Source organism: Oryx dammah, unplaced genomic scaffold, assembly GCF_014754425.2.
Source record: "Oryx dammah isolate SB20612 unplaced genomic scaffold, SCBI_Odam_1.1 HiC_scaffold_5, whole genome shotgun sequence".
Taxonomy (NCBI): Eukaryota; Metazoa; Chordata; class Mammalia; order Artiodactyla; family Bovidae; genus Oryx; species Oryx dammah.
The window spans coordinates 59,624,618-59,644,352 of record NW_024070189.1 but is presented as its reverse complement, the minus strand read 5'-3'; the positions used below and the strand labels follow the sequence as shown (position 1 = coordinate 59,644,352).

General features: G+C 40.8%; 1 protein-coding gene across 5 annotated transcripts in view; it reads right to left on the bottom strand.

Moving 5' to 3' along the window:
* The window catches only part of SIL1 (SIL1 nucleotide exchange factor), a 258,878-nt gene that overhangs the window by 88,069 nt on the left and 151,074 nt on the right, over positions 1–19,735 (bottom strand). For all 5 annotated transcript variants that reach the window (XM_040239989.1, XM_040239987.1, XM_040239988.1 and 2 more), the window contains exons 6-7: positions 11,723–11,914; positions 5,898–6,019 (exon numbers count right to left, since the gene is read on the bottom strand). In XM_040239989.1, the coding sequence (XP_040095923.1) occupies positions 5,898–6,019; positions 11,723–11,914 (314 nt within the window). The remainder of the gene's footprint in view (positions 1–5,897; positions 6,020–11,722; positions 11,915–19,735) is intronic.

Genomic DNA, 19,735 nt, shown 5'->3' with positions numbered 1-19,735 from the left:
GTCTCCTCACTATCTTTGTCTTTCAGTTCAGTTCATTCACTCAGTCGTGTCTGACTCTTTGCAAGCCCATGGACTGCAGCACGCCAGGCTTCCCTGTCCATCACCAACTCCCGGAGTTTACTCAAACTCATGTCCATTGAGTCGGTGATGCCATCCAACCATCTCATCCTCTGTTGTCCCCTTCTTGTCCCGCCTTCAATCTTTCCCAGCATCAGGGTCTTTTCAAATGAGTCAGCTCTTTGCATCAGGTGGCCAAAGTACTGGCGTTTCAGTTTTAGCATCAGTCCTTCCAATGAACACCCAGGACTGATCTTTAGGATGGACTGGTTGGATATCTCTGCAGTCCAAGGGACTCTCAAGAGTCTTCTCCAACACCACAGTTCAAAAGCATCAATTCTTCGGCACTCAGCTTTCTTTACACTCCAACGCTCACATCCATACATAACTACTGGAAAAACCATAGCCTTGACTAGACGGACCTTAGTTGGCAAAGTAATGTCTCTGCTTTTGAATATGCTGTCTAGGTTGGTCATAACTTTCCTTCCAAGGAGGAAGTTTTAAATTTTATGGCTGCGGTCACCCTTTGCAGTGATTTTGAAGTCCAAGAAAATAAAGTCTGACACTATTTCCACTGTTTCCCCATCTATTTCCCATAAAGTGATGGGACTGGATGCCACGATCTTTGTTTTCTGAATGTTGAGCTTTAAGCCAACTTTTTCACTCTCCTCTTTCACTTTCATCAAGAGGCTCTTTAGTTCTTCTTCACTTTCTGCCATAAGGGTGGTGTCATCTGCATATCTGAGGTGATTGATATTTCTCCCTACAATGTTGTTTCAGCTTGTGCTTCTTCCAGCCCAGTATTCCTCATGCTGTACTCTGCATATAAGTTAAATAGGCATGGTGACAGTATACAGCCTTGACATGCTCATTTTCCTATTTGGAACCAGTCTGTTGTTCCATGTCCAGTTCTAACTGTTGCTTCCTGACCTGCATACAGATTTCTCAAGAGGCAAGTCAGGTGGTCTAGTATTCCCATCTCTTTCAGAATTTTCCACAGTTTATTGTGATCCATAGTCAAAGGCTTTGGCATAGTCAATAAAGCAGAAGTAGATGTTTTCTGGAACTCTCTTGCTTTTTCAATGATCCAGCGGATGTTGGCAATTTGATCTCTGGTTCCTCTGCCTTTTCTAAAACATGTTTGAACATCTTTATAAGAGAACAAAATCCTTCCCAGAAGCTTTTCCAGCAAACATCTCTTTATGTCTCATTGTCCAGAACTGGGTCAAATGCTTACCTCTAAATCAATCTATATCCACAGAAAATGGGATTGCCATGCTTGATTTAAACTATTCAAGGCTCATTTCCTACCACTGCGAGAGGGAGTCTCCTCCCTAAACATATTGCTGCCCTCACAATATCAGGGTGAAAAAATGAAATCATTGTTTAGTAGACAATAATTGTGAAAATAAAAATCCATGGGACTCAGTGACCAGGTAAATAACTAGAGAGAAACAAGACTCAAATATCACTCCAAAGTTTTAAGCTTTGGTAACAGAGACAATCATAAGGCCAAGAACAGATAAAAAGAGAAGTGGGAAGAAAAGCCTAGCTTGTGAGATAGACAAAAATGAATTTCATTTTCTCCTCTTTCAGTTTGATGTGCAATGACACAGTCTGATAGAAATGGAGGAAAGGACCTGAGAAGACGGCTGGCTTAGACATTGGAGTTATCCACAATGAGGTAGAATGTAAAACCATGGGAAAAGGTAGGACCATTGGTAGAGAAAATGAAGAGACAATAGTGACAAGGCCATAAAAAGTTTGATAAATGGCTGTAGTCAGGAGATATTGGAAAGATATTTTTGCCATAAGAAGAAAAGAAGACGGAGTAATTAATTACAGACATCCAAGAACTAAGGGACTACTACAATCACATGGCAGCTGAGAAGTAAAGTTTCCAAAGGAAAGTAGTGGTTGACATTGTTGAATGTTAATGGAGATGTCAATAAAGACAAAATACTCTTGAACCATTTCAGGGATTGTATCTCATGTGCACTTATTGGATCCCTAACTGTCTAATCTTTGAAGGCAGGCAGGGGTCAGTGGCTAAGTAATCAAACATTTGTGGGCTAAAAGGAGGGAGCCTAGAGAGTGGCAAGACAGTGAAGAACAGGGACAGTGAGGGGGAGAAATGGAGGATGTGCAGAGGATGGAGATCAAGACAAGGGTAAGAACCATATTTAAGAGGAGAGATGAAAATGAGATGACGGAAGTGGGCAGAGAACATGAAATGTTGGAAGGAGGGAGGGAAATGAATTTCAAGATATCTAGTGGATGACAGCAGTAAAGGTAAAGGTCAATGGAAATGATCCCCCCAAAAGCCACTAAAGTCAGGAAAGACAAAGACGATACAGATAAGCACTGAAATTCATGAAGGATAGCAGGAGAGAAATCTGAAAATTGGAGGCTAACAAACGGAAATGGGACACAAGGATTTGACACTGGCCAAATGGTTAAAATTAATTAGTAAAATATCCATGGGAAGAGTATAACTAGGAAAATTAGAGAACCAACCAAGCATAGGGTGAGAGGGTGAAGGTCAGCAGCAGGGTGAACATTCATTTTACAAAGAGATGTATGTAACCCAGTATTTCCTAAGGAGGGTCCAATGAAGACGTCAAAGACAGGGTAGAGTGTAATCCTATCCCAGGGATCCATCATAAGAGAACATAATTGCACTACGGCTGACAGCACACATACCTCCCTTTTTACACTATGCATAAGTTCATGAAAAAGGACTGCATATAGTGAGTATTTATAAGCCAATATAATTGAATAATTCATACATATGCATAAAAGAAGTCATGGACAGTGGACACCAAAAGTGACTGAGAGAGGTGCCGTCATAAGATGAAATCAGGTCTTGGAAAGACCACTGAAAATATGTGACTTGAAGAAAGGAGGAAGGGAAGGAGGAAGGAAAGGGAGGTAAGGAAAGATAAAGATGCCAAAGACATCAGACTCCTACCTCCCTATTTCTACATATCTTTTTATGCAAGAGCCTGACCTGCCTGCACATGGGCCAACAAAACACTGGCAGCTGAAAATGAATGTGTGTGACCCATAATAAGTGTGAATAATATTTAAATAAGAGAACAAACTGTTTCAGTGGCCATGTAACACTGAGTGGCCACATCAATTATGTTTATGTCAATTCTTTCTTCTTGATCTTGGAATAACTGCTTCCCATTTAACACCACAGAAGAGATCTCTTCATCTACAAAAATGTCTGTTGAGGTCTTATGAATTAATTAACCCAGGCAGGCAAACAAATACCCTCATGAAGCAGCAAGACTGACACCAAGAGATATATGTGGTAGAACGCAGGCACTTAACAGAAGAGAAAATGAGGAAGACAAAGGTTTGCATTGTAAAAACAAAAGTAACACTTTAACTCTGAGTTACAGTGAAAACTCAAAGTAAAAAGGACACACAATGAACACAATGATGTTATACCCCACGTCACTGATAGGTGTTTTATAAGCATTTCACAGGACTTATTGTATATTGTGTTCTTCTATATTCATTCAGTCTTAAAGGAAACCTATGACTGTTTTTAGATAACAAATGAAAAAGGTGAGGCTTAGAAAAGTGAAATCACTTGCCCACAGGTCAACAGCCAGGAAATGATAGAAACTGGACTTGAACCTAGATTTCCTGACTGTACGTACCAGCGGTCTACCTAGTTCTCCCAAACAGTCAAACATCTGGACTGAGTGAGGTATGTTTTTGCTCATCAGCAGAAAACTGGAAGGAACGATCTCTAAATAACATTCCCAAAACATGAGACTCCATGATTCCAACATGCTCACGAGCCCTTGAAAGCCCTCTTGACAAAGAAAGAGCTGATCCAATCACTTTGTGTGTGCAGGCATGCATACATGTGTGCTGTGTGTGTGCTCACCTGCAGGCTGAGAGCAGGTAGGAAGCTGCAGAACCAACACTTAGGACACCAGGAATAAATAATGAATATCAGACTAGACCACTGAAACCTGCTTCTGCATGGAAATATTCTTACCTTCCATCAAGTTCCTCTTTGCATAAAACACTTATATTTTCATGGTGTGTAGGAGCCTGCTGTTGGCTTCCAAATGCTCTGGCACCACACCATGCTGTCACTGTAACTGCCCTCCAGTGAGCCATCAAAATCCCAGCTAGAACATTTTGAATACGGCAGTTTTCTTGCCACCAAAACACTAAATTGCAATATTTTATATTTATCTCTATTTAAATTTTAGTGATGCCGCAGAAATGTTAATAGTCTTACACTAATACAATCATGGAAAAGCCTTAATAACACCACACACTGGCACAGCCTCCATATGAGTTATGGCCTGCTAAGCAGGCCCAAAGCAAGCTTCTCAAGTCGCTTAGCTCCCCTAAATCAAGGTGTGACATCAAGATGTTTCTTTTCCCCCACGAAATGTGTTTCCAGAAGCAATGGCAAAGTACACACAGAATCATCTGTTCACATTCAAAGTACAGAGAAAGTACTGGAGAGTACAGAGAAGATTTCCAAAAAGGGTCTGGGAAAAGAGATTAATAATGTTTGAATCAATTATTTTATAGCTTGAGAAACAAAAAGTGAACTTCAGTAAGTTCTCAAGCCTCTAAAGTCTAATGAGGATAAAGATCTTAACTTGTGCAGGGCTGAAATCACAGCTATCAATGACTAATTTATAGATTCTTCACCTTTCCAGTAGATGCACAGGCAGTGATTTTCCTGCATGGCTCTGGTCAATGATAGCAAGAGAGGTATGCTCTGGAGTCCATAAAACAAGCAGGGCTTAAAGATGGGGCAGGTAAGCAAGAAGGGAAACAAAGGCCTGCAGTGCCCCCAGCCTCTCACCTGCAACAATTCTTCTGGCTTTCCTAACTTTGCCTCTCAATTTACTAAGAAAAGATAGCTAGTCTTTTAGAATTAGAGAGTATCAGACTGAGATTTTGATTAAATAAAGATAATCGTAGATGAAAGGCAAAGGAAATCTTTTCAAAACAAAGAGTCCAATGGTAATGTTCAAAATAGTCCTACATTATCAGAATCCTGGCAAGCAAGCAAGGTAATCCTTAATAGGCACCACACATGTCCTGACAGCAAGAATTTGAATAATGGTTCCTGTTGTAGAAGAACAAATGGTCCTAGGAACAGACTTTCAAAAATCGAACAAACTGTAGCTCCAATGGACCAACTGCAGCTTGGAGACATTTTGACTTTTTTAGGGCAAGTATAATGATATGGTGCTCCTATCTCTTTCTGCATCTACCCTTTGGAGATGCTCATTCCTCTCACTTGATCAGTCTTCAAGCATAAGCCAGACTAACTGAAATTTAAACAACTCTAAACCCAGAGATGTGATAACCTGGTGGCATGTTGACTGGTTTCAGGCAACTAGAGGAAGGCAAATCTCCCCAGAAGGCCCTCCTTGGTCAGGTTCATCATTTATTCATCACCAGATGAAGCTTCTCTGCTAAAAGGATCAACACTTGGAGTTCACTCCCCTTCCTCTCAACTACTTATGGTTGGTGTAACTTCTAATTAGCTTTGACTAAAACAGAGAATGTGACCTAAAATATGTTATGAAATGTCCATACATATAAGATGAGGGGGAAGAGAGTCACAAATGGTGACAACAAGGGTGAAAATTCTTATCTAGTTAGAATAAAGGCAGAATCAAATTCTTACTCTAGTTTCAGTGAGATTACACTAAGCTGTGGATAGAGATGTGCATGAGTTCAAACGTATCTTCCTCCAGGCCAATCATGCCAAGAGTAAAGCTAGACTTCACTTGAAGGTCCAAAGGATCCTGGCCAATGCAACAACCATCCATGCTGCTCACCTGGAAAAGGCAGCCCCCAGCACAAACGCCGCATACTCCTTCACCAGGGGTTCTGTACTGTTGAGCCCGTTGATCACCACCTGAAGGCCACCAAAGGAAAGCAGGTCCTGTGCATTATCCATCTGGAACAGAGGCACTGCTTAGTACAGTACAGACATCAAGGTAAGAATTTCTTTTGGTAACTATTCAAGAACAAACTAAAAAAATTAAGTAAAATGTACTGGTGGCCTTTCTGACTAATTAGGAAAGGGTCTGTAAGAACCAACTAAATTTTAAAACAATCTTACATTTGAGAATTCCCAATTCATCTACCAGAGAAGGCAATGGCACCCCACTCCAGTACTCTTGCCTGGAAAATCCCATGGACGGAGGAGCCTGGTAGGCTGCAGTCCATGGGATCTCAAAGGGTCAGACACGACTGAGTGACTTCACTTTCACTTTTCACTTTCATGCATTGGAGAAGGAAATGGCAACCCACTCCAGTGTCCTTGCCTGGAGAATCCCAGGGATGGGGGAGCCTGGTGGGCTGCCGTCTATGGGGTCGCACAGAGCTGGACACAACTGAAGCAACTTAGCAGTAGCAATTCATCTACCATGATTTATGAGCACCTGCGTGAGAACTGGCAAAAATGGCACCTAGCAATTGCTTATGCCAAACATGTCCTAGAAAATTCTAATACCATAATGAGTCACAAGCTTACTCGTAAATGTACAAGCTGTTAACACCAAGATCTGGCATCATCGGCACTAGTAAATGACACTATGCTTCCTGGCTATGTCCAGTCTCAGTGGGGGCAGTGGAGGCAGCAGACACTTTAAAATGTGGCTTTTTAATTAGAAACCAGGGACTATAAAAGGAACTCTGTTGCAGGTGGAGGGCTGGAAAAATGCTAGGAGAAGAGTAACAATAGTATGCTTCTCTTCCCACTTACTCACTTTATAGTCTAAGATTGAATGAATCTGAGGACACTTTGTAATAAATCTGCATAAAAGCCTCTCTCAAAAGCTTTAGCCTAGGCCTGTGCTAACTCACTAGTGGCTATTACTGGACAGTGTAGAACATTTCCATCATCCCATAAAGTTCTATTGGGCCACACTGGTCTAGGCTATACTTAATGTCCAAAGCTCCAAAATTCAGACTCTCATTTCCCAAGCTTCACTTGCATCCTGGAAGACGACGACTCCGCTTCTTCAGAAAGGTCACTGGACCTTTTTTCCCCTTGCAGCAGCTACAGTCTCCCTTAGAAATATCTCTTTTGGTACAAAAGCTGCCTCTTGTCTACATGCTCATTCCACTCTACAAATCATTAGAAGAGGCAGGAAACCTAACAGCAATGGGACTACTACCCACATTTCTCCTCCATATTCCACTAAGCCCTTTCTTACCTGACTCTATTCGTTCAAACTGGAAGATGGCTCTACCAGAGAAATCCAGTTTGAAGGGCTGTATTTGACTATGCCTATGTTTTGGGGTAGCCCTAGCCTATTTCTAACCCCTTAGAAGATCATTCTTCTCAAACACAAGAGCAGGGGTTTTTTGTCTTTCTGTCCACTGGTATAGGTCCAAGGATTACAATAGTCTAAGCGTATAGCTAAGTGTTCAATACACAGTCATTAAATCAATGAATGAAAAGAAAGTGAATTTGCTCAGTCGTGTCTGACTCTTGCAACCCCATGGACTGTAGCCTACCAGCCTCCTCCATCATGGGATTTTCCAGGCAAGAATACTGGAGTGGGTTGCCATTTCCTCCTCCAGGGGATCTTCTCGACCCAGGGATTGAATCCAGGTCTTCTGCATTGTAGGCTTTACCGTCTGAGCCACCACTGGGAAGTCCAATCAATGAATAAATTTGATTTTTTAAAAAAAAAGGTCACTGAAATAAACTCCACTGTGAGTAAAAAAGGCAGTCTGGGCTATCCGTGCCAATAAAATGAATGGGTTGCTTGTACCATGGACCTAAAAAGATGGCCAATCCAGGGCCATGAAGTAAGCATGGAGTCTGCTCTGTCTTAAGGACCCCAGGCCAGGGTTGGCATTTGTCTGCCCTAATCTGTCCTTGTGACGGGGAATGTTTATTGGACCATAGCCTAGCGAACTAGGGAGACTTAGTGCAGGGTGCTTTGTGACATAAGCACAAATAAATACTGAGTTTTCCTTCCTTACATACTCTGATTTTAAAATCTAAGAATTCACTACCTTCTCCTTTGGTCTTCCTTCTTCCAGGTTTTCCAAATACAAAACCCTGGCTCAGAGAGCCCTGTAATTCCATGCCTGAGATGGCTACTTATCAAGGTTGGTATGAGTTCCTAGCACAGCAAACCAATGCAGCCCAGAGTCACAGAGGTTCTATTATAGATTCAGTTTATCTTCACTACTATAAAGATAATCCAGGGTATTATAAAGGCTGACATTTACATAAGCTCTTCAGCCTTTTCAAGATGTTTTCTCATTTGTTATTTTATGGGAGATAAAGTAGGAAAGAGCCACTCTGCCTACTGTACACACAAGCTCCAAAATCTGGGCCCTGCCCAGTATCATACAGCAGAAGGCATGACGAGGGCCAGGGTCTGGGGCCAGAACTTTTCCCAGGCTGCTCTCAGGACTGGGTGGGACAGAAAGAAAGGAGTTCAAGGTAGGAGGGAGTGCATAATGAAGGGGGCAGTAGGGAACTGTGCCAACACTCAGGAGGAAAAGAGAAACAGAAAACTGACAAGACAATGAGAGAACACGGAAAATAAAGAAAGGGAGAAATGATGGTAAACAGTTGAGGAGTCACATGAGGGAAGGCAAATACACTACCACTGGGTGAATGGGGCAGACAGTGGCTGCTCCTTATAAACAATTCACATGCTATTTCCACACACATGATTTTGCTTTTCACAAATCTTGTTTAATAGTTCAAACATGGCTGTGAGGAAATCCTTGGGCAGAGCCAGTTAGGGTCCTTGAAGCCCATGACTCCTCAAAACATCCAGTCAGCAGTCTAGAATAAAAGTGGATAAGTAAGTTTCCTGTAAGAAGAGTCTTATCTCCCTCAAATCTAGCACTACATCACCGTAACTGCCCACCACATCTGGAACTTGAGGCCAAGCTATGTCTTTTTCAATACCCCTGTGAAATAACAACTTAACACTACTGCATAGAAGCCTGACATACCAGCCCACCACCTTATCTATATTTCCACTCAAAAGACCAATGATCTAGAATACTTAAGACTCTTCTGCCAACAGATCAAGTTTGGTCTCCACCAGGGGACTAGTTTCTGGACTGATAAATAGGATAAGTTTGGTGATGTCCAAGAAATTCTTAATCTCTCTCAGTGACCCATGAAAGCACGATGGGATGTCACCCTAGTGATGATACTGCAGGATGACCAAAGAACCTACAAGGGAAATAAAATTTATTAGGGCCCTGCTACCCTCCTCTGTACTCAATCTCCTCTGGGTAAGATAAGCTCTCATAAAAGGTCATTTTGGCCTTTTATGCTGCAGCTAAAAGAAGAGCCTACAGAAACCTGACACCTAAAGACCCATCGAAGTATGTTAAGATGAGAAAAAATAAAAGCTGTCAACATCAGAGCAGGACTGAGTTGGCCAATAACCCCTAGGATCCTTATTCCTTTAAATATCTGTAACAGAAAAGCTGTTGGACTTTTTGTTTTTTTTACCCTAGAGAGAAAGACTAGAAAGAGGAAAGAGAACCCAGGTCCATTTTCTTCTCTAAAAGGATCACAGACCTGCTATTTGAGGCCTGAGAAAGAATTATGAGCAGAGAGAGATGAAGAGACCATCCCATAATTCCTGCAGATACAGTACACACTCATCCTCTCTCAACACAAAGGCTGGCAAAATCCTAAAGAATGTCTTTTAGCTTATAGAGAACAAGGACGCTGTCATGCGTGGGAGGACGCTGAAGATCTGTATCTTGATGAAGATCTCAAGCAAGCCTTTGATGATGATTACAGAGCCCTCCCAGGCCACCATCACCCCTAGTTTGGATTACTGCAACAGCCTCCTATCTGGTTTTTCTGCCTCTACCCATGCCCTCAGCCTACAGTCTAACTCTCAACACAGCAGCCAGACTTTCTTTAAAAGAAAGTCAGATCAAATGCTTCTGCAACATTCCTCCAACACTGTCCAATTCCATTCTTTTCTATGGCCCACAAAGTGCTCCATGATCTCCCTCCCATTATCTCTCTGCGCTTCATCTACTTCTCTCAGCTCCTGCCACACAGTTGTTCCCCAAACACACTAGACATGCTCCCACCTTAGGGCTATGGCACCTGCTATTGCTCCTAACTGAGACCTTCCTTCCCAACACTGCCAATCCTTATCCCGCTCTATTTTTTTATTTTTCAGTAGTATCTATCTCCTTCAAACATATTATTTATAATTTACTTGTGAGGTATGTTTGTTGTCTATCTGCCTCTTCTAGAAGGTAAGCTCCAATTTCATTCACAAATGTATTTTAAGTGCCTGGAACAGTGCCTGGAACTTAACAGGCATGCAATAAATTAATTCATTCAATAAGTGAATGACTTCTCTTGGCTCCTTCTGCTTAGATCCATCTATTCTCTCTTAGGCTTCATTCAGGTGGTACCAGTATCCCGTGAGAGGCAGAGTATCCAAAACACTAAGAGCACAGAGTTTAGGGTCACACAGACTTTGTTGCAAATCCCAGCTCTACACTAACTGGGTGACTGAGTAATCACAAACGTGGCCTGTGCTTTATTTGCTTCAGTTACAAAATGGGATTAACAGCAGTGCCTACTCCAAAGGCAGGTATGGAAGTCAATGAATTAATGTGTACAAGGCACTTGACTACATGCCAAGTACATGATAATGCTCAATAAACATTAACTGTTATAATTATGGCACAAATCAGATCAGTCATTTCCCTGCTCCAAACTCTCCAATGGTTCTTAGGATCAAGGATAAAATTATGAAAAGCATGATTTTCTCAAGTCCACCTGTCTGATCCCCTAAACTTTTCACTTTTATCTATGCCACTCACCCACTGGTCTCTGGGCTCCAGTCGCTCCAGTCTACCAGGTCCTTGATCTCACCAAGCTCTTCTCTAACTCAGAATTTCCCCACATGCTGTTTCCTCTGCCTGAAACGCTCCAATACAATGGGGCAAACTTTTCCTAAAGGGCCTGATAGTAAATATTTTTGGCTTCATGAGCCATAATGGTTCATGTCACAACCACTAGACTCTGCCACTGTAGTATTAAAATAGTCAAAACAATAAAACAATACATACACAAAGAGATGTGACTGTGTTCCAATAAAACTTTGTTCACAAAAGTGGGCCAGAGTTTGCCACCCCAAGCTCTAATCTCCCCTCTTTGTCTACTCAACCCCGAATAATCATTTAATGCTTAGCCTAAATGTCACAATCTCAGAGAAGCCTTCCCCAGTATCCCTGACTAGACTAAGTTCCCCCATTATATACTCATCCTTATCACAATCTTAAATTGTCTCATTATTAAACTGTTAATTGGTTCATTATTCAATTGTTCACTATTTAATTGTGCCCTCTTTCAGACTATAAGCTACATGGAACAAATATCACATCTATTTTACCTCTGCTGTGTCCTCAGTGTTGAAAAATTAAAAGAAGTAACACTTCGAATGAAATAGAGCTTGGCTCTGGTCTCTAAGAAAGTATCTTATACAACAGATAATGGCCTAGATTAAAAATCCTCTATGCCTTGATAGAGAAGTGAAGATGATGACAATATTTTCTTAGGACCTTGGCCAGAGGGGTTTATTTTTGGAGCTGTTAGTTAAAAGTCAGACCAACAGACAATGAAATACAATACCTGATGGACATAATATTCAAGATCAAACAGTGCAGCAATCTTCTCTTCCAGGCTGGAGCTGGAACTATTGAACTTGTTGATCAATCGTACCATGATCTGCATGTCTGTCTCAATGACAACATTCAGCTCCTCAAAGTCCTTCTTCAGCTCCTCAATTGGACGGAAGAGCCTCTTAACTTTGGCCTGCCTTTCCTAGGAAGAGTAGCAAAGAGATGATTAATCATCAACTGTAGACATCTCCCCAATCAGCCTGTCGTCGGCCATGGATGCCCATTCTCAAAGCAGCACATGGATGCCTGTGCTGCTCCAGGGCACAACCTTCTTTAATCTGCACTATCAAAATCTGTACTTTCCAGGATGCCCAGAGAGTGAGCCCTCAGAATCTACACATATAGCCCTCTGCCACAAGAACACACTCAAGATTTTCCAAGGTCCACTTATCTCAGCCTGCCTTCCAAAGCTCAGGAAGAATGAAAAGTCTCCTTGTAATCAATGAGGTCAGGGTAAACAATTTCAGTTCACCTTCAACCACTAATCTTACATGGAAAAGCCAAGATCTAAGGTGGAATAATCCATACCTTGGTTCTCTTTCTTCTATGATTAAAGAATATCTTTGCTTTACCCTACCCATCCAGCAACATTTTAGGGAAACCTAGGTACAGGAAACTGTCAGTAAAGAGCTGTCAGAGTGGGAGCAATATGCTGTTGAAAATTAAATCTCTGTCATTACTGTCAATCTAACTACAGGTGTACAATTTGTTCAACTGTTTGAAGTGGCTAAATTACTGTATGTACTATACTCAAGTCTCAAACAATTTTTGCTCAGTCCCTCTCCACCCCACACACATATAAAGATTTTTAAAATGAAGTTATGTTGGAGGTGAATAAAAGACTTTAATTAGATATTTTACACATGTGACACTTTCTGTTTTCTTCCCAATTTCAGAGGATAGTACTTATAAAGAGAGTCTGAAAGGTCACAGTGGCTTATGTCTCCATCTTCTGAGAATAATTAAAAGGCACGAATATTTATAAAAAGCAGGATGATGAGCAGCTGTCAGCTCCAAATTGCTCATCTATTACCTATGGGTTTTCTCCCCAGTGACAAGCACTCCATAGGAACACCAAGCAAAGAAATGAATCAGTCTCTCTTAAAAAAGACTGTTCCTAGCAGGGCAATCACATCTATGGGATGCTATATTCTTCTCCTTTAGTGAAATACTCTCCTTCCACCCTGCTAGAGGACTCTGGTGGCCACCAAAGGCCATGTAAAGAGGTCAAGGAAGCTGAGGGTTGACAGACAAGTGAGCAGGATAAGAAACTAGTTATCTTTGCCTCATGCCTGGCCCCCAGAAAGGCCTTTAACAAAATTTTTAATTTTGCAATTATTACTATTCAATTATTATTACTCAAAGGAAATTACAAAAATAGTAGAGAGTACTATATGCCCTTCATTCAGCTTCCTCCAATGGTAACATTTATATAACAATACAATGTCAAAACCAAGAAAGTGACATAGGTGCAAGACTATCAACTAGACCACAAGTCTTATTTTGATTCCACCAGCTTTTACATGTACACATTTGCATGCACGTGTGTGTGTCATTCTAGACAGTGTTATCTAACAAAGTTCATGTAGCCACCAGATCAATCAAGTTACAGAACTGTTCCATCACCATCAAATAACTCTACAGTGCTCCTCTATATCTGCACTTTATCCTCTCAACTCTTCTATCCCTGTGCCTAGGCAACACTAATTTGTTCTCCATCTCTTTAATTCTAGCATTTGGAGACTGTTATACAAATAAAGTCTATAACTTTTAGAGACTGCCTTTTTACTGAACTTAATGCACTTGAGATGCATTAAATCATTATCCAATTTACTGTAAATATCAACGGTTTATTTATTTTTAATGTTGAGTAGTATTCCATTGTACAGATGTACAGTTTAACCATTTACGTGTTGAAGAATGTCTGTTTCCAAGTTTGGAGTATTATGAATAAAACTGCATGAACATTTGTATAAAGATTTTCTTAAAAATAAATATAAGTTCTTCTTTCTCTAGGATAAATGCCCAAGAGTGTAACTACTGGGTATTTTCCAGAGTAGCTGCACCATTTTATATTCCCACCAATGAAAGACCCAGTTTCTCCACATCTTCAATAGTATTTAGTATTATCATTTTTATTTTAGGCATTCTAATAGATGTATAATGATATCTTGTGGTGGATTTAATTTGCATATCTATAACAGCTAATGATATTAGATTTTTTTCATGTGATTATTTGCTATCCATACATTCTCTTTGTGAAATGTTTGTTCAGGTCCTCCTCCCATTTTCAAACTGACTGTTGGCTTTTACTGTTGAGTCTTGAGTGTTCTTTCCATGCTCTAGATAGATCCAAGTCTTTTATCAGACAGTCCTTGCTTTGTACAGATCTCATATGCACCACTTTCGAATACCACAGTTTACATAATACTAGTTTCCCAACATGACTCAAATTTCAGTTGCCATCATATATTTAACTGCATTAAGTACCAAATTTACTGCTAGCTCTTCAGTTCATAAATCACTATGTAAATTATATAAATACCAATCACAAACAGTTGCTGAACACATAATTAATTTCAAAATCTGTCAGTGAATGGCCACTGTTCACCCATTATTCAATTCATATACAGATGTCAAGTGTGTGGCAGTATGGCTTCCTCAGGATAAAACCATGAAACATTTCATAAAAATGGATAATGAAAAGGTAGAACTGACAACAAAGTCGAAAGCACAGCAAAGGAAAAAAAAGTGGTAACTTTGGCAGTTGAACTATATATTAAACATGTATGAGATTACAGATGATGTCATAATTTTTGGTGCAACTATCAAACATAATTTTAAAAATTTGAGAAAAGGGTAGTCTATTATATTTTCCTTTACTTTTACGCACTCATAGCTCTTTCTTCCCTATGGTCCATGTTTCCTTCTGTTATTATTTCCCTTCTCTATGAAGAATATTCTTCAGTCATTCTTTTAGGTAGGTCTGCTGGTGATAAATTCTTTTAACTTTCTTCTGTGTGAGAGTGTCGTGATTTCCTCCCTTCCACTCCTGAAGGGTATTTTCACTGGCTATCGAATTCTGAGTGAACAGTTCATTTTCACCATTTGAAAAATATGCCACATATTTTTGACCTCTGTGACTCAGATGAAAAAGATGTTATCATTCAAACATTATTCCCCATTGCTAGTATGTGGTTTCTATCTTGCTGCTTTCAAATTGTTTTTCTGTCTTTAGTTTTCAGGTTGACTGTGATGCATCAAGTGTTGATTTCTTTGAATTTATCCAATTTAGAATTCACTCAGCTTCCTGAACCTGTAGGTTTTTGACTTTCCCCAGTTGGGAGAGTTTTCCATCTCTATTTCTTTGACTATTTTCTCAGACCCATATTATTTCTCCTCTCCTTCTGAGACTCTGTTGCACAAATCCTGGATTTTCTGTTACAGTCAGTCCTACAGGTCCTTAAGTCACTATTTTTTTCAATCTATTTTCTGTTATTTACATTAACTTTTATCTGCCTTTAAATTACTATTAAGCCTATGCAGTGATTTTTTTCCCCTAACTTTCAGTTGCATTTTTCAGCTCTAAAATTCCATTCTGTTCTTTATATCTTCTATTTCTTTGCTGAGGTTATCATTTGTTTCAAGAGTATACATAATTGCTCGAAGCATTTTTATAACTGCCTTAAAATTCTTATTAGATAATACCAACTTATGGGTCATATCACTGCTGGCATCAGTTAACTGTCTTTCCTAAGTCAAGTTTTTATTTTCCTGGTTCTTAGTATCACAAAATACAATTTAGGTAACCTGGGCATTTTGAGTATTATAAGATTATGAATTCTACTGAATCTTCCTTTTCAGTAGGAAGTTTAAGTTTACTATCTTGGTTCTCGTCTTCCTGTGAGGTTGTGAACCCAAGCCAATTTAGTTTTCAGAGAATTTCCAGTGTTATTTTGGTCTCTTTGCTCTGTGTGCCCCCCAGAGCTAATCTAAAATCCTGGGCAGCATTCCACACTGTATTTCCATTCTTAAATCTGCTGTTATGTCTGGTCTGTTCCTCTTGTGGATCACTAAGGAGCATTCCTAGAACTTCATTTGCAAAATTCCCTTCTCCATCTTCCTTCCCTCCAAAATCCTACTACCATTCTCTAGTAAGGAGAAGGAAGAACATCATTTGCCCCTGCTGCACACTCAGCACTGGGAGTGGAAGTCATTCCTTGGCCTCTACTGACATCACCCTGGTGGGGTAACTAAAGCACTGCCTTATCACTGCTGACCTAGGGGTAGAAGTTCAGGTTCCTCATTTATCCCCATTAACACTACCCTAGAGTGGAAAGCAGAATGCTGATTTACACTGCCTTGTTCCCTCCAGATGGAGTTTAGAAGTATAGATTCTCCATTGACCGCACCCTCTGTCATCGCTGCAGCTAAAGCAAGTGGAAAACTACCTTGATGCTGCCAGCAGGGGACAGACATTCAGGTTCCCTTTTTGGCCTCTACTGACACCACCCCAACAGAAAAAAGCAGACTGCTACACCCCTGTGAGGGGTAAAAATCAGGCTCCACACATGGACTATGCTAGTACCACAGTAGTGGGAGAAGAGAATAGTCTTCTTTCACTGAGGAGAATGTAGAAATCCAAGCTCTCTGCTCAACACCACGTTGGCTGAGATAGGAGAGCACTGCCTCACACCGTCTACTGCCACCAGAGGGGGAGCAAGTTCAGGCTCCCCACTCAGCTTCTGCTGATACCATTCTGGTGGAGGCAACAGTATAGCTTTGCTCTACCACACAAACTGGAAATGGAAATCCAAATTCTACATTTAACTTCCACTGGCACTAAGGAAGGTGGAGAGATTTCCATGGTCTTTGGCTAAAAGAGAATAGGTATTGTGAAAAAGATTTTTATTAGGCTGCCCTATTCCTGGTTCTTTCTTATAGAGAGCAGGACTTTCTTAGGGCCTTTTTTCTATCTGTACCTATTGGCATTTCCATGATATGGGTTTCTCCAGGATCCACTTTGAGATATTCAGAGAGCAAAAAGACAGGCAAAAAACTCACTCCCATGTCATCCCTCAAATTCCAAGGTCCCTATCTAATCCACCTTCTTCTCACCTTTATCATATTTTTATATTTGCTTTTAGTATTTTGAAAGCCTTTGGCTGTGTGGATCACAACAAACTGTGGAAAATTCTTCAAGAGATGGGAATACCAGACTACCTTACCTGCCTCTTGAGAAACCTGTATGTCAGTCAAGAAGCAATAGTTAGAAATGGTCATGGAACAATGAACTCATTGAAAACTGGGAAAGGAGTATGTCAAGGCTGTATATTGTTCCCTTGCTTATTTAACTTACATGCAAAGTATATCATGCAAAATGCCAGGCTAGATGAAGCTCAAGCTAGAATCAAGATTACTAGGAGAAATATTAATAATCTCAGATATGCAGATGACACCACCTTAATGGCAGAAAGCAAAGAGGAACTAAAGAGCCTTTTGATGAAGGTAAAAGAGGAAAGTGAAAAAGCTGGCTTAAAACTCGGAATTCAAAAAAAGAAGTTTACAGCATCCAGTCCCATCACTTCATGGAAAACAGATGGAGAAACAATGGAAATAGTCACAGACTTTATTTTCTTGGGCTCCAAAATCACTGCAGATGGTGACTGCAGTCATGAAATTAAAAGAATCGGCTCCTTGGAAGAAAGGTTATGACCAACCTAGACATCGTGTTAAAAAGGAGAAACATCACTTTGCCGATAAAGGTCCGTCTAGTTAAAGCTATGGTTTTTCCAACAGTCAGGTATGGATGTGAGCTGCTACTACTGCTGCTAAGTCGCTTCAGTCGTGTCCGACTCTGTGCGACCCCATAGACAGCAGCTCACCAGGCTCCCCATCCCTGGGATTCTCCAGGCAGGAACACTGGAGTGGGTTGCCATTTCCTTCTCCAATGCATGAAGGTGAAAAGAGAAAGTGAAGTTGCTGAGTCGTGTCTGACTCTTAGCAACCCCATGGACTGTAGCCTACCATGCTCCTCCGTCCATGGGATTTTCCAGGCAAGAGTGCTGGAGTGGGGTGCCATCGCCTTCTCCATGGATGTGAGAGTTGGACCATTAAGAAGGCTGAGTGCCGAAGAATTGATGCTTTTGAACTGTGATGCTGGAGGGAGACTCTTTAGAGTCCCTTGGACTGCAAGGAGACCAAACCAGTCAATCCTAAAGGAAATCAATCCTGAATGAATATTCATTGGAAGGACTGATGCTGAAGATGAAGCTATACTAGTTTGGCCACCTGATGTGAAGAACTGACTCATTGGAAAAGACCCTGATGCTAGGAAAGATTGAGGCCAGGAGGAGAAGGGGACAACAAAGGATGAGATGGCTCGATGGCATCACCAACTCAATGGGCATGAGTTTGAGCAAACTTCAGGAGATAGGGAAGGACAGGGAAGTCTGGCACCATGTAGTCCATGGGGTCAGACATGACTTACAGACTGAACAACAAACAACAGCAGCAGGAAGAATAGGAAGAAATGAGTCTATTTAATCTTGTCCAGACTCAAAGTTTAAGATGGCCATATTTTTAAATGGAACAATTTACAGGATACAGCTGAACAACAGTTGACATGATAAAACATAAAGCATCAAGCAATCTGTATGGTAATAAGAGGATAAAGAAATCAGATTCAACAACAATGACCCAAATCTGTTGGGTGACACAGAGCTTTTCCATAAAGCAAGGGACTCTGGGAAGGACTGATTCACTTAAATCTAATAAGTTACCAATGGATATAATGGAATTGACGCCCTCCCCACCCCCCCAAAAAAATTCATTCAATTGGTAAGATATGACAATCTCACAGAATTGTCCTTATAAATAGTAAAAGCACATCCTGTACTTGCAAGTCACCATGTAAAGATTTTGTTTAAAGACTGATAAAAAGTATGATGGTATCTGCAGCCAAGAGCTGGAGACATGTAAGAAACTCCCCAACCTACTTCAAGTTGATTTATTTGCCAGTCCCAGTACATTGGCAGGTGGCTGAGTCAGTCCAGGAAGGATACAAATGAAAGTGAAAAAAAGACCCCAGGACTCAGTACCTCAGTGAAGAAGCTAACAACTTAAGCACCACAGAAGTAAAGAAAGAGCGTGGCAGGCATAGGTCAGAAATGGCAGCTGACACCAATCAGATGGAACAGGAGTGTCACATTTTGCTGCCATTATTGGGGTCTCCTCTTGCAGAGAGAATTATTTTTAATTGCAATAAACAGCAACTGAAAACTTAAATAATCTCTTGCTTTTACACTTAAAAAATATTTTTATAATATTCACACTTTTCTATACTAATTGAATTATGAGATAAGAATACCACTAAAGAGAGTAAAGAGAAGAGACAGGGGTGCAGTAGGTCTTCCATCCACAGAGAAAAACATGGGACAAGGGCTGACTTTTATGTTCCCATCTGCACCACATGGAGCTCCTGGTGAGAGAATAAGTAGGAATGAGCCCAAGCCCTGGTCACAGGAATACCAATCTCTGCTCCAAGCACCTAGGAATGCACTGCTCTCCTTTGCTGGCCTCAACTTCACCAGGTAGGGGATTTGCTTTCCCTCACACCTCTCCAAGCCTGCAGTTAATACACACCTGCAGTGGGATATAATTTTATGCATCACCTTCCTTTACCACTACTGCTGCCATCCTGCTACTCACCTTCTCTTATCATGTGCACTCTTCATACTGAGATACAACTTTGGTAAGATGAGTAAAGACATGGAGGCTTGGCTTGTATATTAACACTTCCTCCTGAGCTCCTCTCTCTCTCTCTCTCTCTCTCTCTCTCTCTCACACACACACACACAGACACACACACAGACACAGACACACACACACAGACACAGACACACACACAGACACACACACACACAGACACAGACACACACACAGACACAGACACACACACAGA